The sequence below is a fragment of the Rhinopithecus roxellana genome, chromosome 13 (assembly GCF_007565055.1).
Source record: "Rhinopithecus roxellana isolate Shanxi Qingling chromosome 13, ASM756505v1, whole genome shotgun sequence".
In the NCBI taxonomy this organism is placed as follows: Eukaryota; Metazoa; Chordata; class Mammalia; order Primates; family Cercopithecidae; genus Rhinopithecus; species Rhinopithecus roxellana.
The window spans coordinates 89,416,498-89,440,283 of record NC_044561.1 but is presented as its reverse complement, the minus strand read 5'-3'; the positions used below and the strand labels follow the sequence as shown (position 1 = coordinate 89,440,283).

The following is a 23,786-nucleotide window of genomic DNA, read 5'->3' as shown; positions in this document are numbered from 1 at the left end:
TTGTATTTATTCTGCAGTGCTGTGGAGCTCATTTATTTGTTCTAATAGTTTTGTACTTGATTCCATAGGATTTTCTGTATACAAGATCATGTCATCGGTGAATACAGATCATTTCACTTCTTTCTTTCCAAGCTTGATGTCTTCTACTTCTGTTTCTTGTGTAATTGCCATGGCTAGAACTTCCAGTACAATGTTGAATAGAAACGGCAAAAGTGGACATCCTCATCTTATTCCTGATGTTAGGGGTAAAGCATTCAGTCTTTCACCATTAAATATAGTAGCTTTGGGTTTTTTGATATATCAGGTTGATAAAGTTTCCTTCTATTCTTAGTTTGTCATACATTTTTATCACAAAGCATGTTGAATTTTGTCAAATGCTTTTACTAGTTTAGAATGATCATGTGATCTTTGTCTTTTATTCTATTGATGTGATTGTTACATTGATTACTTTATGGATGGTAAACCAATCTTACATTTCTGGGTAAAATCCAAATATTTCCTTTTTTTTTTTTCTTTTCTCTGACAGGGAATTGAACCTAGGCTGTGGCAGTGAGAGTGCTGAATTCTAACCACTAGACAATCAGGGACCAAATAAATATTTATTAAGTTGAATTTATCATGAGCACATTATATGAGGATTGGGTAAAAAGTAACTCAAAAAATGGCCAAAGAAACAAGATTGGAAAATAACTTCCATTTTCAGATAGTAACTATATAGGAAACATTGAAACTTTGGAAGTGAAATTGTTATTGTGTAAATATTTTAAAAGAACATGTTTATGGATCTTTCACACTCTTTGAGTCCTATATTTTTCCTTTAAAGTCTTGGAACTAGACCTTTATGATATTCTAAATTTAATAGCACTGAACAACTTGCCCTAAATATCCCTACTTTATAACAATTACTGTAGTGGTTTTCTCATAGAGTTGTTTTCTCTCCATCGCCCACACACTTCCCAAGTATTATCCCAAGTGAGACTATCATTATCATCTATTCTTCTTATTGCATATTTTAAAATACCTGTACAAAAATGGCATTACTTAGGGATATAGTAAAGTTCTAATCTTTTGATTGGCTTCTGCCCTTGGCACTATTTGAGCAAACAGAAAAGTTCCTCATAGAGAACTGTAAGGACAAAAAAAAAACTTACTTTTAATTGTGATCCCAAGAATTATCAATATCTCTATTAACAGAGACAAGGGCTTCATCTTCTCTTAAGCAACTCCTCTTCACTGTAACACAGGCAGAAACTAGGTGGTTGGCCCAAGAGCTTGTCTTCTCAGGGCTGTGGTGGGGGCAGGAGTCAGTTGCTAAGCAACCATTTCCTTAACTCTTGGGCCAATGGGCTGCCAGGGAATTCCTTTCAAGCCGGAATGAAGGCAGCTGCTGGAGAATGTAGGCTGTGGAAAGGATCCACTGCTATTCCTCTGGCTGAAGATAAGGGGTAGGCTAGAAATTAGGGGTGGCTCTCTAACATGAAAGGAAGGGACCAGAAGTCCAACTCGTACATGTCCACACGTTCAACTGTGTTTGGGGGTGCTGGAAGTTCTTATTTTTATGTTGCCTCTAGAGGTACAAACTACTCTTATGTAAAAACACAATTAAGGTACATGAACTGATCTGACATCATCCTGTAAGCTGATATCTCTAGGCAATAGTGGAAAAGAAACAATGGGCCAAGTCTGCTTTGTTCCCAATCTGGATGAAAATCTTTATTCTCTTTTCCAGTTAGAAACTGCTGAGGATTTACTGAAACAAAGGCAAACAAAGACTGTTTAACAATGTATTTACATACCTCAAATAACACAGGCATTTCACAAGTGGTACCTTCAAAGCTACGAGAAATCAAAATGAATATTTAGGGAAAACATATAAATATTAAAAATATCCAAGGCATAGAGCTAGTTGAGAAATTATGCCTACAAAAATATCCAACTTTTACAGTCTGTCCAGGTCCTTACTTCAGAAATAGACATTTTATTGTTTTGAATTTACAGTTTTACTCCTTTTATTAGTTTCCCATTGCTGTGATAACAAATTACCACAAACTTAATGGGTTAAAACAACAATATTTTATTCTCTCATAGTTCTAGGGACCAGAATTCCAAAACGATTCTTATAGGGCTAAAATCAAAGACAAGGCTAGCTCCTTCTGGAGGTCCCGGGGAAGAATCCATTCTTGGCCTGGAATTTTTCAGCTTCTAATTGGCTGCCAGCATTCCTTGATTTGTGGCCACATCATTTCAGTCTCTGCTCAGTCATCACTTGCCTTCTGTAGTTTAATCTCCCTTTGTGCCCCTCTTATAAAGATACTTGTGATTACATTTAGGGCCCACAAACATGATCCAGGACAATCTCTCAAGATCCTTAATGTTGACAGGTTGTGGTAGCTCACACTTCTATCCCAGCACTTTGGACCCTAAGGCAGGTGGATTACTTGAGGCCAGGAGTTCGAGACCAGGTTGGCCAACATGGCGAAACCCCGTGTCAACTAAAAATACAAAAATTAGCTGGGCTTGGTGGTGCGCACCTGTAGTCTCAGGTACTCAGGAGGCTGAGCCATGAGAAGTGCTTGAATCCCGGGGCCAGGAGCCTGGGGGGTGGAGGTTGTAGTGAGCAGAGATTGCGCCACTGCAATGCAGCCTGAGAGACAGAGTGGGACTCCATCTCAAAACAACAACAACAAACCCAAACTGCTTTATAGGAAAATCAATGAGCAATGAAGGCATATAAGGGGAAACAGGGCAAAGGTCAGGTGGGGTCAGAGTCAGGGAAGACTTCACTAGGGAGTGATGTTTAACCTGAAATATGAAGAATGAGTGTGAGTCAGCTAAACAAATCATGTCCCAGGTGTTGCAATGAACATGTTAAAAGGCTTTATGGGCTGGGTGCCGTGGCTCATGCCTGTAATCCCAGCATTTTTGGAGGCCAAGGTGGGTGGATCATCTGAGGTCAGGAGTTCAAGACCAGCCTGGCCAACATGGTGAAATCCTGTCTCTACTAAAAATACAAAAATTAGCCAGGCATGGTGGTAGATGCCTGTAATCTCAGTTACTCGGGAGGCTGAGGCAGGAGAATTGCTTGAACCTGGGAGGCAGAGGTTACAGTGAGCCGAGATCGCGTCATTGCACTCCAGCCTGGGCAACAAGGGTGAAACTCCGTCTCAAAAAAAAAAAAAAAAAAAAAAAAAAATGGCTATATGGTGTTCCAGAACATGAAATGATGCTCTGTGGGCTGGAATCAGAGACTGGGGCATGGGGGTGGCAGTGGAGTATAGTATAAAATAAGGCTGGAGGCCGGGCGTGGTGGCTCAAGCCTGTAATCCCAGCACTTTGGGAGGCCGAGACGGGCGGATCACGAGGTCAGGAGATCGAGACCATCCTGGCTAACACGGTGAAACCCCGTCTCTACTAAAAAATACAAAAAAAAAAAAAAAAAAAAAAACTAGCCGGGCGAGGTGGCGGGCGCCTGTAGTCCCAGCTACTCGGGAGGCTAAGGCAGGAGAATGGCGTAAACCCGGGAGGCGGAGCTTGCAGTGAGCTGAGATCCGGCCACTGCACTCCAGCCCGGGCGACAGAGCGAGACTCCGTCTCAAAAAAATAAAATAAAATAAAATAAAATAAGGCTGGATTAGTAGGTGATAGTCACTCCATTCTTAATAATTTAATTGTTGTAAAAAGACTGTATTAGTCAGCTTAGGCAACTGCAACAAAATAATATAGACTGGGTGACTTTACACAGCAGAAATTTTCTCATAGTTCTGATGGCTAGAAATCTGAGACCAGGTTCTGGTGAGGGCCTTCCTCTTGCTTGCAGATGGCTACCTTCTTACTGTGTCCTCACATAGCAGGGAAAGGGGGTGGCAGGAGAGGGCAAAAGAGATCTCCCTTTTCTCATAAGGGCTCAGTCCTATTAACCTCACTCACCCTTATGACCTCATTTAACCTTAATTACTTCCTAAAGACCTAATCTCCACATTTAGTCAAATTGGAGATTAGGGCTTCAACATATGAATTTTGGGTGCACATAAGTCAGCACATAGTAAAGACCACCAGAAAGTCATTGAATGACTTACAGAAGTGAGAAGACGTGATCACTTCTGACAAGGTATCACTAGATGCAGTCTAGACAATGGACAGACGAGGTGCAACAGTGGGCATGAAGGCCACTTAGGAAGTCTTTGCAATAGTCCAGTTAAATTCAGACTAAGTTTACTGCAATGATATTGGAAAGCAGTGATTCCAGACTTATACAGACTGCTCAATAAAATTGCGTAGGTATAGCAATCGATTCGATATGAGAATGAAGTTATAAGAGGTACAAGGGATGGTGCTTAGGTTTCCAGATTTTTCAACTAAACTAGTAATGGAGCCATTCAAAGAGATGGGGAAAACTGGGAGAAGGAGCATGAGTTCAGTATGGTCCACGGCACATTTCAGGTACTTTAGGGATGTTAAATATTTAACAGTTTTGAATGATAATGGCATTTTGTCAGAGTGATTAATACTAAATGCTGGAACAAATGCCCTCTACATATTTTTAATGTGCTTTCATACAATAAAAGTTCCAGTTCTTTGAGCTGACATGAGAGAAGAGATAATCAATAGTGTAATGTTCTTAAGAAAGCACATGTGGAAGGATTGGCCGGAGGCTGGAGTGCCAATAGCTTCTCTGTTGAAGGGAAGGTGTCTAGTGTGATGTACTTTTCTTACCTTTCACATTTCTAAATAAGAAGTCAATATCTTTCCCACAAAATCTGCAACTGCTCCCGTATTGCTTAATACTAACATTGCTATTTGCCACCTTACCCTCCTATAAAATGCTTTTCTTTTCTTCCTCACATTTCTTTCAAAATCTATTTCATTATCAGGTTTTACTTATTCTTCCTTGTTAATGTCTCTAATCAAAGACCTCTTTCTATTTCTAGTGCTAAAAAATAAGTACATATTTTTATTACTAGCTCAAATGTCACTTCCTTCTTGAAGCCTTCTTTATTTCTCCCAAATCTATTTTTTACGTATTTCACAGCATTAAAAGAAAAACAGGCTGGGCACAGTGACTCACACCTGTAATCCCAGCACTTTGGGATCACTTGAGGTCAGGAGTTCGAGACGAGCCTGGCCAAGATGGTGAAACCCCATGTTTATTAAAAACTACAAAATTAGCCAGGCGTGGTGGCGCATGCCTGTAATCTCAGCTACTCCGGAGGCTGAGGTAGGAGAACTGCTTGAACCTGGCAGAAAGAGGTTGCAGTGAGCTGAGATGGAGCCATTGCCTTCCAGCCTGGGTGACAAGAGTGAAACTCTGTCTCAAAAAAAAAAAAAAAAGACAAAACAAAAATTACCTTACCACGTTGTGAATCATCCTTATGAGAGTGTCCTATTACTAAAAATATTCTATTCTTTACAATTCTTATCCGGGCCTCCCCCTTTTCTTCCTTTTCTCTTCTATTATTTTTAAAAAATGTGTTCCAAATAATTATTTGCCAAATATATATAACATAGTACCCAAATTGCCAAATAAATGTGGATTTACCACATCCACTCAGTTAGCCTTGAAGATGATCTGATATATAGAAACACAATAAATTTGAGGGGAGGGTACTAAACTTCTAAATTATAGGTCGCCCTACTCATGTGAAACCGGGTGTTGAGAACTCGCCAAGTTAGTACTATTCAGAATTAAACCAGCTTTTTGGACCTGTGTCTTAACGTTAAGCAATTGGTAGAATCAAGTAAGACCACTTGGCTCTGGTTAACAGGCATCTGGATTTGTTTTGGTGTAAGACGTGTTTCCAATATAACATTTTGGTTGTCCGCAACTTCTTGGTTCTTAAAACTGTCTTGAGTATCCCAGTCTACATTTGTTCTTTCTAAACCACCAAATTCCCATGAAATTTGTAATTTTCACTACAAGTTTGAGGAACCAACTGCATACGATGTGGAACCATTTCCCAATACTTTCATTTCTTTTGGTCTTCTTCAGTTGCCCACCCAGAGGAAAGCATCAGATTAATTGGTAAAAATTCTCCCCAACAGGGCAGTTGGAGTGAGTACGGACAATTCGTGTTGACCCTCGGTCTCCTCCCACTTGTACATCCTCCAAGTCCCTGAGGCGGCTTTCGCCCGCTAGCTCGCCCGTCACTTGGCGCACCTGGCCCTACAGGCCACGCCCTCAAGTCTTCCAAGAGGCCAGCGGTAAGCGCGGTCCAACTCCCGCTCCTCCTAGGCATCGGCTCCACGCCCCGCCCCCGTTTCGAAGCCAGCTCCAGCCCCCTCGCTCCCTGGCTCCGCCCCCTCGCTCCCTGGCTCCGCCCCCTCGCTCCCTGGCTCCGCCTCCTCCAGCTCCCTAACGTCCTCGGCGTCGAGCCCGAGCCTGCGCCTGCGCGTGCGCCTTGGGGCCCAAGTTGGGGCGCGCCGTGGCTAGAACGCGGAGAGCGGCGGGCAGTGCAGCCAATGGGAGGCGGCGCTGCCTAGCGGCTGGTAGGCGGTGCCTGCGCGGGTGTTAGGTTAGCGCGAGGCGTGACCTAGTTGACAGGCTCTGAGGTGCTGCTGTGGCGGCGTCCGCGGGGCTGAGGCGGGTGGGAGCCGGAGCCGAGCGCGGCGCGGGCTGAGGGAGGAGGGCGGCGACTGGAGAGCAGCGAGCGGCGAGCAGCGCAGGACGCGGAGCCTCTTTCACTTTTTCCCTGCTGAGTGCCCCCTACCACCCCTCCCACTCCACACACACCCTGTTTGCCCGTGAGCCTGGGGAACTTGCAGCTTAAAGCCAGCCACCCCCACGGCAACATGTACCCCAGCAACAAGAAGAAAAAGGTGTGGAGAGAGGAGAAAGGTAACCGGCCCGTCGAGTCCTGGGGGTGCGGGCGGTGGGGGTTGGGGTGGGGGCGGGGGTCAGGCTGTGTATGCCGCGGCGCCCTCCGCCCGAGCTCCCGCCTCGCGCCCTCCCGGCCGGTGCCGCCTCCCTCCGGTGTCCGTGTGTACACACGCGCACACGCGCGCGCACTTCGGCGTGCACGCGCCGCCCCTGGGCACCTGCAGCTCGCGCACGTGTGGGCGCACGCCCCTCTCTGTCGCCCTCGGCACCCGGTCACCCTCTCCCGAGGCGGTGCTGCGTTCGCCTCGCTCGCGACGGGGACCCCCAGGCGGCAGCCCTGGGCGCGGCACAAGTTCCTCTGCACCGCAGCTGGGACTTGGGCACTGCCGGCCCGGGTGTCCCGCGGACACGTGCCCGCCGGCGGGTGCTCAGGCTGCAGCTGCCGCTGTGCCTCCGCGCTTCCTGCACCCTCATTTCTTTCCTTCTCGTTCTTGTCCCCCAACCCCCAAATGTTAAAGTGTTCCCACCATCGGGTGTTTACCCCTTGTCTAGGTTTCCTTCCTTCGCTGCCGCAGCGTGACTTTTGAAACCTGGAACTCTAGGGGAGCCCTAAAACGAGAGTGTTGTCCGTGAGGATAAGTGCCTTAAGAGAAGTCTGAATGGGCTTTTCTCCTAACAGTGTTTCTCTGTATTCCATCACCATTCATGGGCTGAAGTTGCTCAGAGTAAGATTTTGTGACTAATGTCACTCTGAATGAACCCATCTCTGAATTTTGTGCATATAAGGTTTATCCAAATCAGCTAGATTGACAGTGGCACTGATTCTTGAAGAAACACAAGTGTACCATCCAGCCTCTCCCACCAAGATCTCCCCCTTACCCCATCACAGTTAGATAATTCTAAGTTGAGTGTCTCTGGCGTTTTTTCACCCTCCTTTTCACACCTGTTTCCTTTTCATTCTTTAGCTATTTACAGAAATGTAGCAAAAACTTCTTGCACTCCAATTGCTAAAATACACTAAAACCTGTATAGCAAGGGTGAGGTCTATTGAGGGTAGTGCACATTTCTCCTGGATACCTCATGTTTACAAAAGGGTATGGGGTGACTAGGTAGAAAGTTGATTTCTTTGTTAGTAGTTCGTTGAAACCTGTAAATTTTTATTGCAAGTCCTGGCCTTTATGAACATGAAGGCCAAACAGTGGAGGTAAGACAGGGAATTAGTATGGAAAAAGAATCCTCTGTATAGGATCTGCTTCCACAATGCACGAGCAAAGGCATGAGGCGGGAATTTGTTTTCAAATTTGCTGCAGGAAGATTTAACATAATATAACTGAACAACACAATTAAAATGATTAAAAGTGTTGATAGTTTAATTATTTAATTAAGTTTTAATAATTATGGGTATATAGAGAGCTAACACTTCTGGTGTTATAAATCAAATGCTGTCGAGAATAACAGCCTGATAGATAAAGTAGTGTAAAATAATTTTGCTTTGTTTTTTCAGTAGTAGTTACTGTAGTTTCAGCAGGCTTTCAACAAGGATTTACCTTGTGAGCACTGAAAACTCATTTATGCCCATATTTATTGATGATGCTGAAATGTTAGCTTTGTATTATTGATGATAATGAGGGCAAAACAGTGGAAGACACAGACATTGTTTTCAGTAACATGAATCATTGATGAAATTATAGTGAGTACTTAAGAACTATTTTTCTGTCATAATAGAAAAACAATGTTCCTCAAGTAATAACGTTATAATGTTTCCTTCATTTAACATCTACACTGTTGGACTGTGACCAGCAGGCATTTTAGAATCTTTTTTAATGTCTTGATTTCTTCTCTTCTAATAATGGAGAAGATATAACCAATTTTTTTTCCTAAGGAAGCAAGTGCACCATTAAATAAGGCAATTAACAAAGTAATTATCCAAAACTAAGTTATTTTTGCATGAAGTTTAATGTTAAAGGAAAATGTTACTGTGATACGAAGACTTTAATGCATCTCTCAGTGTCTTTTTTCAGGATGTCTATGTTTGGATTATTTAAATATAAAATTATACCCCCAAGGAAGAGCTGAGGATTTCTGGTACCATAGTTAGTATTAGAGAAGCTGATGGGATGCATGGTCTTTTTCCTTTCAGCCCACTGGGAAGCTGATGGTATAGTATTTTTGCAGCTGTCCTTTAAAGCTAAAGGAAGGCTTACCTACCTCATTGAAATGTCAAGGCATTCTATAAACATTTTTAATTCAGTATACCATTTAATAAATAGGTCGCCTACTTAAATGCTTGGTTCACAGAGAAAGGACTCATTGTAAAGGTGAAGCATTCTTTAAGGAAAAGTTTATGAAATGACAAAATGCATATATATTTGTGGCCTTCAGTATGTTTCGTTGTTTAAACAAGTAATTAAGGAGTTTTGAAGACCACATATATTTAAATAAACATTTTTGATCTAGTATTTTGAGTCCTAATTCTGAACCACTAATGTGCATTTTCGAGTATTGCAACTTATTTCATTGTTTTGTTTTAAATTGATCTCGTTTTTAAGTGTTCACACTTCAACTTTTAAATAACTGGAGCAATAAAGGCCAGGTTGCATTTCTGTATGTACCTTTTGACATTCACGAAAACTGTAAGTTGCTTCATAATGTCTTTTAACCTGCCCCAGTAATATTGTAATAATTTTTTATTTGTGATCTGGGCCTTTTTAGCACTTCTTTGGCATACTGCTGATCATCCCCCTTTTCTGCCTTTATGTGGTAATTCTAAATTTATCATTCCTTTCACGTTTCCTGTTCTTTCAAGACCCTATCCCCCATACTAAAGAGATGACATTGCCTTTTTAATTCATAGAGAAGGGCTGGGCGCAGTGGCTCACGCCTGTAATCCTAGCACTTTGGGAGGCCGAGGCGGGCGGATCACGAGGTCAGGAGATTGAGACCATCCTGGCGAACACGGTGAAACCCCATCTTTACTAAAAATACAAAAAATTAGATGGGCGTGGTGGCACACGCCTGTAATCCCAGCTACTCAGGAGGCTGAGGCAGGAGAATCGCTTGAACCTGAGAGGGGAAGGTTGCAGTGAGCCGAGACCGTGCCACTGCACTACAGCCTGAGCGACAGAGCAAGACTCCGTCTCAGAAAAAAAAAAAAAAATCACAGAGAAAATAAATGCCATGTAATATGAACAGCCCTAACATCCTCTTCCATAGTCTCATTGGTCTGTTCCTTTACATGTCCTTTTGGCTTTGTTCTATCTTAGAGAAAGGACTTTTTTTCCTTGTGTGTAAGATTAACCTTTCTGCTTTTCCCTTTATCCCATATCTTGTATTCTTTGAGGTCTTGCACCATCAGGTAGTGTTTCTTGGGTATGTCTAATTTCTTGGTGTCTTCAGGTTCCTCTCCCTTGCCTGTAACAGTGCTCGGATCTCTTCCACCTTAGAGTCACTTTTCTTTCATAGGGCTTCACACGAACTTGGAGTTGCTGTTCTCACTTTCCTTCTTTTGTTCAGTCCTTCATTGTGTTCTGGATTTCTGTTATATTCTAATGAAAGTAATGTTCCTGAAGTCATTCAGTAGTAACAATCATGATAGTATTCATATAAGAATAGTTAATATTTAAGCCCCATTTGTATGCTCAGTACTATTCTTAGTAGCTTATATGGATTATCTCATTTAATTCTCACAACAACCTTATGAGGTAGGAAACTGTATGAGGCAGAATATTGTGAGATTAAGAGCTGTGAATACCTGGTTGCCTGGGTTTGAATCCTACTTATACTGCTTAAGTAGCTCTGGGATCTTAGGTAATAGTTGACGTTGTTTATACTTCCCTTATCTATAAGTTGGGAATAATACCTACCTACTGACCTCAAAGGGAAACTGAAACATAAAGAGGTTAAGTAACCTACAGATTTGCACGATTTAGATTATAACTCAGACAGCTCTGTTAACCACTTTTCCTCTATTCCATGCTGTTGGTAACCACATTGATGAAAGCAGTTTAGTGGCTAAGTAATTTTCAGTTTTTCTGACCTTCCTGTATCAGTTGATGGTATTTCCCTTAGCATGCCTGTAGTCCCAGTTACTCGGGAGACTGAGGCGGGAGAATCGCTTGAACCCAGGAGGCGGAGGTTGCAGTGAGCCAGTATCGCGCCACTGCACTCCACCTGATGACAGAGCTGGACTCCGTCTCAAAAAAAAAAAAAAAACCAACTCTGTTTTCTGAATGTTTCTGCATTACCAGGAACTTGTACCACTGGTGACAACTAAGATTTATTTCATTGTTTTCCTATTTGTGCCCACTTCCTAAATACTGTGTTTTGAGGTTTGACGCTTCCTTCCGTTCCCTCTTCTTTTTCCTTTAGGACTAGAATTTTAGGTTATAACTTCTAAAATCTCTAGGCTAGACCACTCTTTAAATTTCCAGATTCTTGATTTCAACTTGTTCAGTGTCCTATAGGTACCTTAAACTCAATTTGTGTGAATACATCACCTCTGATTAATATATATATATTTTTTTGTCTCCTAATGTGGCTGAAGTTCTAGTTACAGGAGTGGGAAAAATATTGGTTCCCCATTTTCTGTTCACTTGTGCTTACGTTAATACTTCTGCAGTTTATTTCTGTGCAATAATCTTTTAAAGTGGTTATTTTGTGAATGTTAGATTACGTTTAAACTAGATACTAACTATCCCTGAATCCATTTGCCTAAACTGCAGTACCTTGCAATACACTGAAAGAGAATTGGAGAGTATGAGAAATAACTGTCTCTCTCTCTCTCTACGTTGTGGAGACCATTGTTATGGTATGGGAGACATGAAAGCTGACATACAGAGTGAGGAAGCCAGTGTCAGTTTATATATTGAATATTGGTAAATATTTCTTCCTTGTTTAGGTTAAAAACGAATGTAAATAGAATTTTTTACATGTTTTCCTGTGTCCTAGTGGGCTGTTTTATATACTGTCTGGGAAATGCATAATCAACTTTCAATGCTAGTAGTCTATAGGATAAAGGTTAAAACTGCTCACTATGGCATACAAGTCCCTGTACAGTTTTGTTTTATTTTTGTTTCTGGCTACTTTTCACTTCTGTGGCCATTCTTCTTCTCATACCATATCTTGCAGCTTCATTTGGTTATAGTATTCATACCTCCTTTGTTTACATCGTTTTGTTAGTCTGAAATGTTCTTTTTACCTCTTCATGCAAAATTTTTCCTGTCCTTCATGAACCAGCATACATATTACCTTTTTTGGGGAGTTTTCCTGAGAATGTAGTGTAGTACAGTGGAATAAATAACATAGGGTGTAGTCTTTGACTAATGGAGATGTCTGTCTGAATTTTAATTTTGGCTTCCCTCCTGAAAGCTCTCTTGCTTTGGGCAAACTACTTTGCTGTGCTTCATTTCCTTATCTGCAAAATTGGTATAATAATACTATCAATTTTATGAGTTATTAGAAAGATCATTTTAATGAGATTTATACGTGAAGTACCTGGCCATAGTGAGTTCTTTATAAACGACATCCACTGTAATTAACTGTAAGATGCAATTTGTAAAATATTTTCATTTTGTCATCAAGATAGATATATATATTTAAAGCAATTCTTATGTCATCTACACAAAGCTGTAAGTAAATAGAGAGTGCAATTGAGGAAATATCGTGGTGGTTGCCTTTTTTGTGCTCTTACTATTTGTACATACCTGTCTTAGTATTTTATTTATATAGGTACTATTTTGTATCTTACTGTGTTAGACTGTTTTTGCAGTTGCTGTAAAGAAATGCCTAAGACTGAGTAATTTATTAAAAAAAGACATTTAATAGGCTCATGGTTCTGCAGGCAATACAAGGATAGCATTGGCATCTGTTAGGTCTTCTGGGGAGGCCTCAGGGAGCTTTTACTTTTACAGGGGCAAAATGAAGTGGGAGCAGGCACTTCACATGGCAAGAACAGTAGCAAGAGAGGGTTGGTGGGAGGTGCCACACACTTTTAAACAACCAGATCTCACGAAAACTCACTATTTGAGGCTAGCACCAGGCCATGAGGGATCTGCTCCTATGACCCAGTCACCTCCCACTAGGCACCACGTCCCATATTGGGGATTACATTTCAACATAAGATTTCAGGGGATATATATCCAAACCATATCACTTATCCAGCGTATCACCTGGCCCATAGTAAACTATAGATGTTGATTGAAAGTGTAAATGAGTTTACTTATTTCTTGGACTATCACAAGAGAGTCTTCATCAGGCTTCGATTTTTTTCTCCCCTGGTAATATGAATTTTAACATTTTTAACATTTAAATATGGAGTCACTGGATTTGCATTGTGGTGTTCTTCAGGACTGTATCAATTCTTTTGTTAGCTTAACTTGGTAAATACTTAAAGTATAAACATAATTCCCTTGTTTAAACATTAAATACAAATGGAGATTCTGCTTTTATTTTGCAAGAACGTTTACTGAAGATGACCTTAGAAGAGAGACGCAAAGAATACCTAAGAGACTATGTTCCCCTGAACAGCATTCTGTCATGGAAGGAGGAGATGAAGGGCAAGGGCCAAAATGATGGTAAGTTTCTTGGAACATTTTTTAGGTTGATATTGTTCCCATTTGTTTATGACTCCTGCAGGACAATTGTTGAGAGAAATGAATAACTGGCATTCAATAAAGAGATTACTATTTTGCTATTTGAAATTATTGTTTGGTTATGATTTTATTGTTTTTAGTAGCCTATGGTGTTTTTTAAGCTTAGGAAAGTATATTAACATAATTTGTGTTCTGAAATATACCACATTTATAATATGGTACTCTTTTATAGGTCCTTTGTTTTTCTATTCTATAACAGTTCTTGGAGCAAATGCTATTAGAGATTTGCTGCTTTGATGGTGTGGCCCTTTGAGTTTGCTTTAAGTTCATTTACAATGGATTTTCTAATGTTATTTTGAGGATTGGGGATACAGTTGAAAGAGAGTGTATTAGGAAAAATAGAAAAACCAAATAGAAAAACCAAAGAACATTTCTTATTATTTTAGAGAATATATTTTGTATGGTGTGTTATTATGTCTATACATAAAGTATTTGTATGACATAATTTACCCTCAAAGTCTTTATGATTTGGTGAGAATCTAGATTATGTTAGAATATAAAGGAAGTTTTAAGGATTAAAAAGGTACGTGAAAAAGTTTCTAAAAACAACATAATAGATTTAATGGATGTTTAATATGCTTATCTTTGAATTAACACTCATTGGTATTAATGATTTGGATGTAAAGTTCAGACAAACAGTGCTTCTTAAGGTACTTAACAGTTGAGAAAGACTTTATGAAAGAAATGAACTTGAAACATGCTAATTTCACAGGTTGTGGTCTTAGATCGATGGAACTACACAGGATACTATGGGCCCAGAAAATAAAGACTAGCGTGGAACTCGTATGGATAAAATCTTAAGGGAAAAATTAGGCCTTGGTGTCTGTGAAGAGAACACATTGACCTGAGGATTTGGGTTTTAGACACAACTTTGTTTTTCTAGAAAGGCAAAGCATGTGGGATTGGGAGTGAAAAGCTGTGGGTTCTTTTAGACCTTACATAGCCTGGAAACGTGTGACCTTGGGCAAGCAGGGTAGCAGCTCTACCCCAGGTTCTAATGGGGTCATTGGACAAGCTGATTGGGATATGCACATCTGACTGTCTGCCCAGTGTCTTCAGTAAATGCAAGTTGTTTTAAGAATGGTCTGATTCCAAACTGGTAAGATTTGCCTTGAGAAGCCCCTGCCTGACCACGTGAGCATCATGGAATCCAAAGATGAAATGCTGCCCACCACCCCCATCTCAGAAGGGTGGGAAGCCAGAGCCACCTGCATTGCCCTAGCCAGTCCCCACAGTGTAACAGGGTCTCCTTGGCAGCTGTATTCTAGAGTGTGGTTGTTGCTCTGTAAAGACCTTTAATAAAATCTTGTACAAAGGTTAAAAAAAAAAAAAAAAAAAGGATGGTCTGATTAAGACATCAGTGAAAGAGAAAAAGAAAGCGCTGTATAATGAAAAGAATACAGGGCTAGAAATCAGGGGAACAGAATTCTGGTCCCTTATCTTACCTAAGGCTATGTGCCTCTTCATGTTTGGGTCTCAGTAATTTCTTTTTTTTGTTCATAAGCAACTGGTATTGAATATTTCAGCACCAACAGCAGCTTCTTTTTTTAAATGGCTACAGGTTGAGTATCCCTTATCCAAAATGCATGGTACCAGAAGTGTCTGGGGTTTGGGATTGTTTGGATTATACTTGCTGGTTCAGCATTCCTAATCCAAAATCCAAAATGTTCCAGTGAGCATTTTCTTTGAGCATTATATTGGTGCTCAAAACGTTTCAGATTTTGGAGCATTTTGGATTTTGAATTTTTGCATTAGGACTACTCAACCTGTACTAAATGTTCCCCAAATCAGAAAATAATACATTGAATAGAATGACACCTAACATAGTTATCCTCTAACAAGATACTGTATGTTTAATCCTGCCTCCCAATATGAGCTTTATAAGTGGTTTACAACTGCTCTGTGTGTTTCTTATTTTCCCCCTTACATGCTGTTTTAAACTTGAAAGTCCTCCATGGGGAACAAGGTGATGTGATCAAAATTATATTTCTATTTTTCCTGAAATGTTACTTGCTCCTCGCTGTTGTAACCTAGAAACTGGTGACTGGCCTCTTCCTTTTTCATGAAGTGGAATGGCTCATTTTACAAGTAATATTTGTAAATATTTCTATACAATACACATTTTTAATATGACTTTTCCTTGTGTTACCTATTCAGTGCTCAGGTATTAGAAAATATTAGTCAAGAGAGTTTTAGTGTTTCAGCAGTTTAAAAGATTCTTTAAAAATATAAATTTACAAAAAATAATAAAGGACAGCTATACTTGGTTATACTTGAAAAGTTTAAGTCATTGCTTATACACATATGTATATAGGTATTGATATTTATATTAAATACAGGATTTTAAACTAAGTTTTAAAAAAAGTCTATAAATCCTTGTCACTTAGTTTCTAATTGTAGGAAATGAACAATATTTATTGGGCTAGGACAGTATATCAGTTTTTAATTTAGTAGCTTATCATTACTTACGTTTTCATAGAGGGCCATTTTTGCCTGAATATTCCTGAGTACTTGAATAGTTCTTGAGCTATTGCTTTTAATTTTTTTCTTGCTTTGTTCAGATTTATTTTACTTTAACCAAATGCTTCTTGTTGTTATAGCATAGTAGAAAGTTAAATAAAAAAGAGGGGAGTGGCCAAATGTATTTGTAACAATGTAGATTTTAAGCCTTCTTAAAACAAAAGGAAACAAAATATTGCCAAGGAACACAAAATCAGTGTTTGTATGGAAAGGTGGAAGCAAGTAGATAGTATTTTTACTTTGACTTGCCTCTTTGGTAATAATGGAAAGCCATGAATTAGAAGAGGAAAGAATGGGAGATGATTACCAAGAAATAAAAAAACAAAAAAACCCAGAAACAAAAACCCCACCCAGAAAAACCCATTAAATACATAATTCGCTTGCTGTTTATGTTTGTATTTGTTAAACTGTTGTTAGCTAATCTCTAGACTTACATATTTCTAATTACTTCTTCCTCTGTATTACCAATTAGGTCAGTTGCTATATTGCAGGGATTTTAAAAGTCTTGCCTCTCCTATTGTACTATGTCTCTAGCACCTGCCGTGGTGCCTTCTGGGTTGGTGGGGCTCAATCAGTAAGTTAAATATTGCCTCAGGAGTTAATAGCCTACCAGAGACAATTCTTTCTCCAAACTTTTTTTTTGAGACTGAGTCTCACTCGTCCTCTGGGCTGGAGTGCAGTGCTGCGATGTGGGCTCACTGCAGCCTCCACTTCCTGGCTTCAAGCGATTCTCCTGCTAAGCTCCTGAGTAGCTGGGATTATAGGTGCGCACCACCACGCCTGACTAATTTTTGTAGTTTTTGTGAAGATGGGCTTTTACTGTGTTGGCCAGGCTGGTCTTGAACTCCTGATCTCAAGTGATCTGCCCACGTTGGCCTCCTAAATTGCTGGGATTACAGCTGTGAGCCACTGCACCTGCCTCTTTTTCCAGACTTTTAATGAGCACTTATAAATATATGTAAAACTAGAATACAGTCATGTGCCACAAAATGATGTTTTGGTCATTGACAGACTGCATATATGATGGTGGTCCCATAAGATTATAATACTGTATTTTTACTATGCCTTTTCTGTGTTTACATAGGTTTAAATACACAATGACTTACCATTGTGTTATAGTTGCCTACAGTATTCTGTACAGTAACATGCTGTATGGGTTTTAGCCTAGGAGCAGTTGGCTGTACCATATAATCTAGGTGTGTAGTAGACTGTATACCATCTAGATTTTTGTAAGTACACTTTATTATGTTTGCACAGCAATGAAAGCACCTAATGCTTTTCTCAGAACGTATTCCCATTGTTAAGCAATGCCTGGCTGTAGCAATGCCTCCATTACCCAGTTTCACAGTTATTACATGGCCAGTTTTATTTCATCTATACCAGTGCTCCCTATACCTTCCCCCCAGGCTATTTTGAATGAAATCACATATGTCATATCAATTTTATCTATAAATGAATATCTGTATGTATGCATATGTATGTATCTCTAAAAGATGGGAGCATATTTTTGTTTTTTTACTAAAATACTATTATTACCTCTCAGATTTAAATTTTAACTTAAAATTTAATTTTTAATATAATTGAATATCCATTTAGTATTCATGTTTTTCCCATTGTCTCATAAAGGTTTTTTTTTTTTTTTTTACAATTGATTTGCTTGAATCAAGATCTAATCAGGGTCCATATATTGCATTTGATTGATATGTTCCTTAAGTAACTTTTAATCTATAGTTACCTCTCTCTGTCCTTTTGTCCTTCTTCCCTTATAATTTATTTATTGAATACACTAGGCTGTCCTGCAGAATTTTCTATATTTTGAATTTGGATTACTGTATCTCTCTGGTATCATTGAACATGTTCCTCTATTCCCTTTATTTCTTACGAGTTGGTAGTTAAATCCAGAGGTTTGTTCAGAGTTGGGTTTAAATTTTTTTGAAAGAATACTTTATTGTGCATCTTTTCGCATCGTATTACGAGGCACATAATGCATCATTGTCTCTCTCAGTAGTGATAAGATTGATCCCTGGGTTCATGTATTGTCAGCTGAATATTGTCACCAAACTGTTTGGTGTAAAGTTCTCTGACAATCTTTTACCTAATGGTTTTAGCAGCCATTCGTGATTATTGCTTAGATCCATTACTTTGTTAGGGATTGCAAAATAGTGTTATTTGAATTTTATCATTCCCTATTTATTAGTTGGACTTCTATAAAGAGGAACTTTGTTATTAAGTCTTTTATTATGCAGTACAGTTTATATAGGAGAGCAGAATAAATGCCATATTTCCCTTATTTACTGATTTTCAGATTGAGTTCATTCCCTAAAATCCTCCACAGGTAACCAAAGAGTTCTTTTTTTAAAATTTTTGACTATCATTTTAAATTTGCCCCTTCCTTCTCCCCTCTTCTCTGTCTCTTCCTCCCTTTCAACTTGTATATTAAATGAGAATGTCCCAGTGGTTAACAGTCTACAAAGGAGGCATAAACGTGTGTGTTTGCGCATGCACGTACATGTATTTATAGCTCCCATATAAAATACATAGAATTACTAAACAGTAGGCCCAGGATATGGTGGAAAGACAAAGGTAGATATATAAATGGGTGGATGGATAGATATGATAGAAAGATGGCATTACTTCTTTGTTGAGACAAGAGTTCCAGTTCTTGGGTTTAATTGTTATACCTTCCGTTCATCTCCTTTGCTACTACCATGTTAAGACTCTGCTGGAATACCACCTAGAGAAGCAATGTTATTGTTACACTTTTTGGATGGAGTAGTGTTGGCAGAGACTCTGCCAGGCTTATGCTAATTTTCTGTGACTGGTTAGTATCAGGGAAGGCAGCTATAGCTATAAGTTTAGATTGTCTTTGAGTAATTACTTTTAATGTTTATACAGAACAGCAGTGGGGAAAAATAAAATAATAATGAGGATGAACTAGGTGAAAATTATAAAATTATCTTATACCCAAATATAAAATATTTTTAAAAATTGGTCATTTAAAGAGCCATCTATGATAATACTATACTGAATGGGCAAAACCTAGAAGCATTCCCCTTGAAAACCAACACAAGACAAGGATACCCTCTCTTACCACTCCTATTCAAGATAATATTGGGAGTTCTGGCCAGGGTAATCAGGCAAGAGAACGAGGTAAAGGGTATTCAGCTAGGAAGAGAGAAAGTCAAACTATTTTTGTTTGTAGATTACATGATCCTATACGTAGAAAACCCCATCATGTCAACCCAATAGCTTTGCAAACTGATAAGCAACTTCAGCAAAGTCTCAGGATGCAAAATAAATGTGCAAAAATCTCTAGCATTCCTGTACACCAAAAATAGGCAAGCCAAGAGGCAAGTCACAAATGAGCTCCCATTCACAATTGCCACAAAACGAATAAAATACCTAGGAATATGGCTAACAAGGGAAGCGAAGGACCTCTTCAAGGAGACCTACAAACCACTGCTCAAGGAAATCAGAGAGGACACAAATGGAGAAACATTCCATGCTCAAAGATAGGAAGAATCAATATTATGAAAATGGCCATACTGCCCAAAGCAATGTATAGATTCAGTACTATTCCTATTAAACTACCATCAACATTCTTCACAGAATTAGAAGAAACTAGTTTAAAATTCATATGGAACCAAAAAAGAGCCCAAATAGCCAAGACAGTCCTAAGCAAAAAGAACAAAGCTAGAGACGTCATGCTACCTGACTTCAAACTATACTACAAGGCCAAAGTAACCAAAATGGCATGGGACTGATTCAGGAACAGACATAGACCAATGGAACAGAATAGAAAACCCAGAAATAAGACTGCACACCTACAACCATGTGATCTCTGACAAACCTGGCAAAAACAAGCAATGGAGAAAGGATTCTCTATTTAATAAATGGTGCTGGGAAAACTGCTAGTCATATGCAGAAAATTGAAACTGGACCCCTTCTTTACACCAGATATACAAATTAACTCAAGATGGATTAAAGACTTAAATGTAAAACCCCAAACTAAAAATCCTGGAAGACAACATATGCAGTACCATTCAGGATATAGGCATGGGCAAAGATTTCATGATGAAGATGCCAAAAACAATTGCAACAAAAGCAAAAATTGACAAATGGGATTTAATTACACTAAAGAGCTTCTGCACAGTAAAAGAAGCTCTCAGAGTGAACAGACAACCTACAGAATGGGAGAAAATTTTTGTAATCTATCCATCCGACAAAGGTCTTATATCCAGCATCTATAAGGAACTTAAATTTATAAGAAAAAAACCAAACAACCCAATAAAAATAGACAAAGGACATGAACAGGCACTTCTCAAAAGAAGACATACATGTGGCCAACAAACATATGAGAAAAAGCTCAGCATTACTCATCATTAGAGAAATGCAAATCAAAGCCACAATGAGATACCTTCTCACACCAGTCTGAATGGCTATTATTAAAAAGTCAAAGAACAACAGATGCTGGTGAGGTTATAGAGAAAAAGGAACACTTGTACACTGTTGGTGGGGATGCAAATTAGTTCAACCATTGTGGAAGACAGTGTGACGATGCCTTAAAGACCTAGAGGCAAAAATACTGTTTGACCCAGCAATCCTGTTACTGGGTGTATATACCCAAATGAATATAAATCATTCTATTATAAAGATAATAAAAGAAGGCATATGCTCATTACAGCACTACTCACAATGGCAAAGACGTAAACACCTAAATGCCCATCAATGATAGACTGGATAAAGAAAATGAGGTATATATACACTATGCAATACTATGCAGCCATAAAAAGGAACAAGATCATGTCCTTGGCAGGGACATGGATAGAGCTAGAAGCTCTTATCTAGAAGCCATTATCCTTAACACACTAACGCAGTAACAGAAAACCAAATACCACATGTTCTCACTTGTATGTGGGAGCTGAATGATGAGACCACGTGGACACATTGTGGGGAATAACACACACTGGGCCTGTCAGGTGAGGGTGGGAGGAGTGAGAGCATCAGGAAGAATAGCTAGTGGATGCTGGGCTCAATACTTAGGCGATGGGATGATCTGTGTAGCCAGCCACTACAGTACACATTTATCTGTCTGACAAACCTGCATGTCCTGCACATGCATCACTGAACTTAAATGAAAGTTGGAAATTAAAAAAAAATTGTTCATTTAGAAAGACTTTATATTTCAAACTACTTACTGTTTATTAAGTGGAAGTGGGTCATCACAAAAGTCTTCATCTTCATTGTCTTCACATTGAATAGGCTTAGGAGGATGGGGGACTGGTTGGTCCTGCTCTCTCAGGGGTGGCAGAGGTAGAAGAGGTGGAGGGAAGGTAGAGGGGGAGGCAGGTATGTGTGATGCAACTTCACAGAAATACATTGTAATTTCTGTCTGTCTTTTTTGCTTTTTCATTTCTCTAAAAATGTATGGTACCAATCCTTTAATCTTTTTTCTACTGTTTAGTTTCAGTGCCTATGTCATAGAATGGTCTATGTCATAAATCAAAAACAGTCTTGAATAATAGGAACCCTTCTGCCAGATTGTCTAGTGTCAGTTTGTTTTCTGGAACTGCATCTGGTATGTCTTCTTTCTCATTGTCTGACACTGGTTTGGTAGCATTCATCTCCATCAAGTTTTCTTCTGTTAATTCCTCTGGTGTGGTGTCTGTTAGCTCTTGAATTTCTCCAAGATCTGCATCTTGAAACCCTTCACCCCCTGCCCTTTTTGCCATTTTCACAATCTCTTTCGTGATTTCCTTGATTGACTGTGTCATACATTCTGTGAAGCTATGCTCAACATCTGGACAAAGTTTTCTCCAGCACGAATACTGTTTTGGGCTTAACAGTTTTCATGGCTTTTTCTATAACAGCAGTGGAATTTTCAGTGGTGTAATTCTTCCAAACTTTGATGTTCTCTCTGTCAGGGTTCTCTTTCACGGCATTCACAGCCTCTTCCAAAGAATACTGTGTGTAGTGATGCTTAAAGGTCCTTATGACCTCCTGATATAGAAGCTGAATTGTGGACACCGTGTTTGGGGGCAAGTAGACCACTTTGATACCTGTGGTGTTGAACTCATGGGGTTCTGGGTGGCCAGGGGCATGGTACAACCTCAGAATAACTTTAAAAGGCAGTTCCTTACTGGCAAGGTGCTTCCTGATCAGGAACAAAGCGTCTCATTTTCTAGGCCTTTCTTGTGCAATCCAAAGACTGGCAGCTGGTGTTTATCCTTTTCCTTCAGGGCTTGGAGGTTAGCAGCCTTATAAATAAGGGCAACTTTGATCATAAACCTGACTGTATTTGCATAAAACAGCCTGTTCCTTCCTGTTTTAAATCCTGGTGCTTGCATCTCTTCCTTACTAGTGAATATCTTTTGGGACATTTCCTCCCCTCAGAATAGAGCACTTTTGTCTGCGTTAAAAAGCCTGTACAAGTAGATATTCTTTCTCCTCAGTGATTTTCTTAATGGCATCTGGGAATTTGCCTTCTGCCTCTTGGTCAGCAGTAGCTGTTTCTCCTATTATTGTGACTTTTTTTTTTTTTTTTAAAGACAGAGTCTTGCTCTGTCGCCCAGGCTGGGGTACAGTGGCATGATCTTAGCTCACTGCAACCTTTGCCTCCCAGGTTCAAGTGATTCTTGTACCTCAGCTGCCCAGTTAGCTGGGGTTATAGGCATGTACCCCTGCCCAGCTAATTTTTATATTTTTAGTAGAGATGGGGTTTCGCCATGTTGGCTGGGCTGGTCTGGAACTCCTGGCCTCAAGTGATCCACCCTCCTCTGCCTCCCAGAGTGCTGGGATTACAGGTGTGAGCCACTGCACTCAGGCTGTGACATGTTTTAAGACGGACTTCTTTCTAACACATACCAAACCATCCTTTGCTGGCATTAAAATTCTTCAGCTTTAGATCCTCATCTTCCTTAATGCTTTTGGTTGTCATATAATGACTTTGCTTTTTCTCAGATCCTATTAGAGTCTGTGGGTATGCTCATTCTTCTAGCAATCCTGCACTCACATAAAAGCTGCATTTTCAGTATGAGATTATCAGTATGAGATTAAAAGATATTTCGCAAAAAGTGCAAGGTTTTCAGGCCTGCGGGCATAGCTGTAGTGATGCAAATTTTCTTTCCTTTTTTAAATAATGACTTTTAGGCTGGATTCATGTATCTTAAATGGTGAGGGATTGCTGTTGCAGACCTCAATGTCAGGCACTTCAGCTTTTTCTTTGAACGTCATGACTTTTCTCTGCTTCTTGGGAGTACTTCCAGCATCACTAATTGCACTTTGTGTGGGTCCGTGATGTTATTCAGATTTATGGTATCGCACTAAACATGATGAAAAATATGAGACAACTGCAAGAGATCCACTTTTTTACTGTGATATGCTATTTATTGGAGAGACAGACTGTTCACGCAGAGGTGTTCAGCCTTACACAGCATTTTCAGTGGATACTCGAAATACTTGAGCTCACCACAATAGCAATAGGAGGTGGCTAAGAAATATTACAGTAGTACAGTATGTACTGTGGTTAATTTTGTGCAGTTGTGACTTAGTACTGCCTCTTTACCTTTGTTTACCTTTCTCTTGACTGTGAATGGTGCCATGTATGATCTGTAAGTGTGTGCATAAGTTTTGATAAATTTTCATTTTTGTAATAGATTTGGGTATATTTTATGGTAGTAAATGATGAAATAGACTAGTGTCTACGTGTATTTTAAGCGTTCATGACATATTTTTTCTTAATTTTTGTATTTCTAGACTATGTGGTTTGCCAGTGTTTTTTTTTCAAATTGTTGCAAGTCTCT

The 23,786-nt window shown here is 39.6% G+C and overlaps 2 protein-coding genes across 6 annotated transcripts in view; one reads left to right on the top strand and one right to left on the bottom strand.

The window, feature by feature from the left end:
- The window catches only part of SEL1L2 (SEL1L2 adaptor subunit of ERAD E3 ligase), a 158,009-nt gene extending 156,719 nt beyond the window's left edge, over positions 1 to 1,290 (bottom strand). The window contains exon 1 of one of the 2 annotated variants that reach the window (XM_010355255.2): positions 1,152 to 1,290. In XM_010355255.2, coding sequence (XP_010353557.1) covers positions 1,152 to 1,209 — 58 coding nt within the window. In that variant the 5' untranslated portion in view covers positions 1,210 to 1,290. The remainder of the gene's footprint in view (positions 1 to 1,151) is intronic. The other variant, XM_030915182.1, reaches the window with a different exon arrangement.
- A 5,227-nt stretch (positions 1,291 to 6,517) lies between these two features.
- The window catches only part of MACROD2 (mono-ADP ribosylhydrolase 2), a 2,180,049-nt gene continuing 2,162,780 nt past the window's right edge, over positions 6,518 to 23,786 (top strand). For all 4 annotated transcript variants that reach the window (XM_030915179.1, XM_030915177.1, XM_030915178.1 and 1 more), the window contains exons 1-2: positions 6,518 to 6,832; positions 13,270 to 13,386. In XM_030915179.1, coding sequence (XP_030771039.1) covers positions 6,787 to 6,832; positions 13,270 to 13,386 — 163 coding nt within the window. In that variant the 5' untranslated portion in view covers positions 6,518 to 6,786. The remainder of the gene's footprint in view (positions 6,833 to 13,269; positions 13,387 to 23,786) is intronic.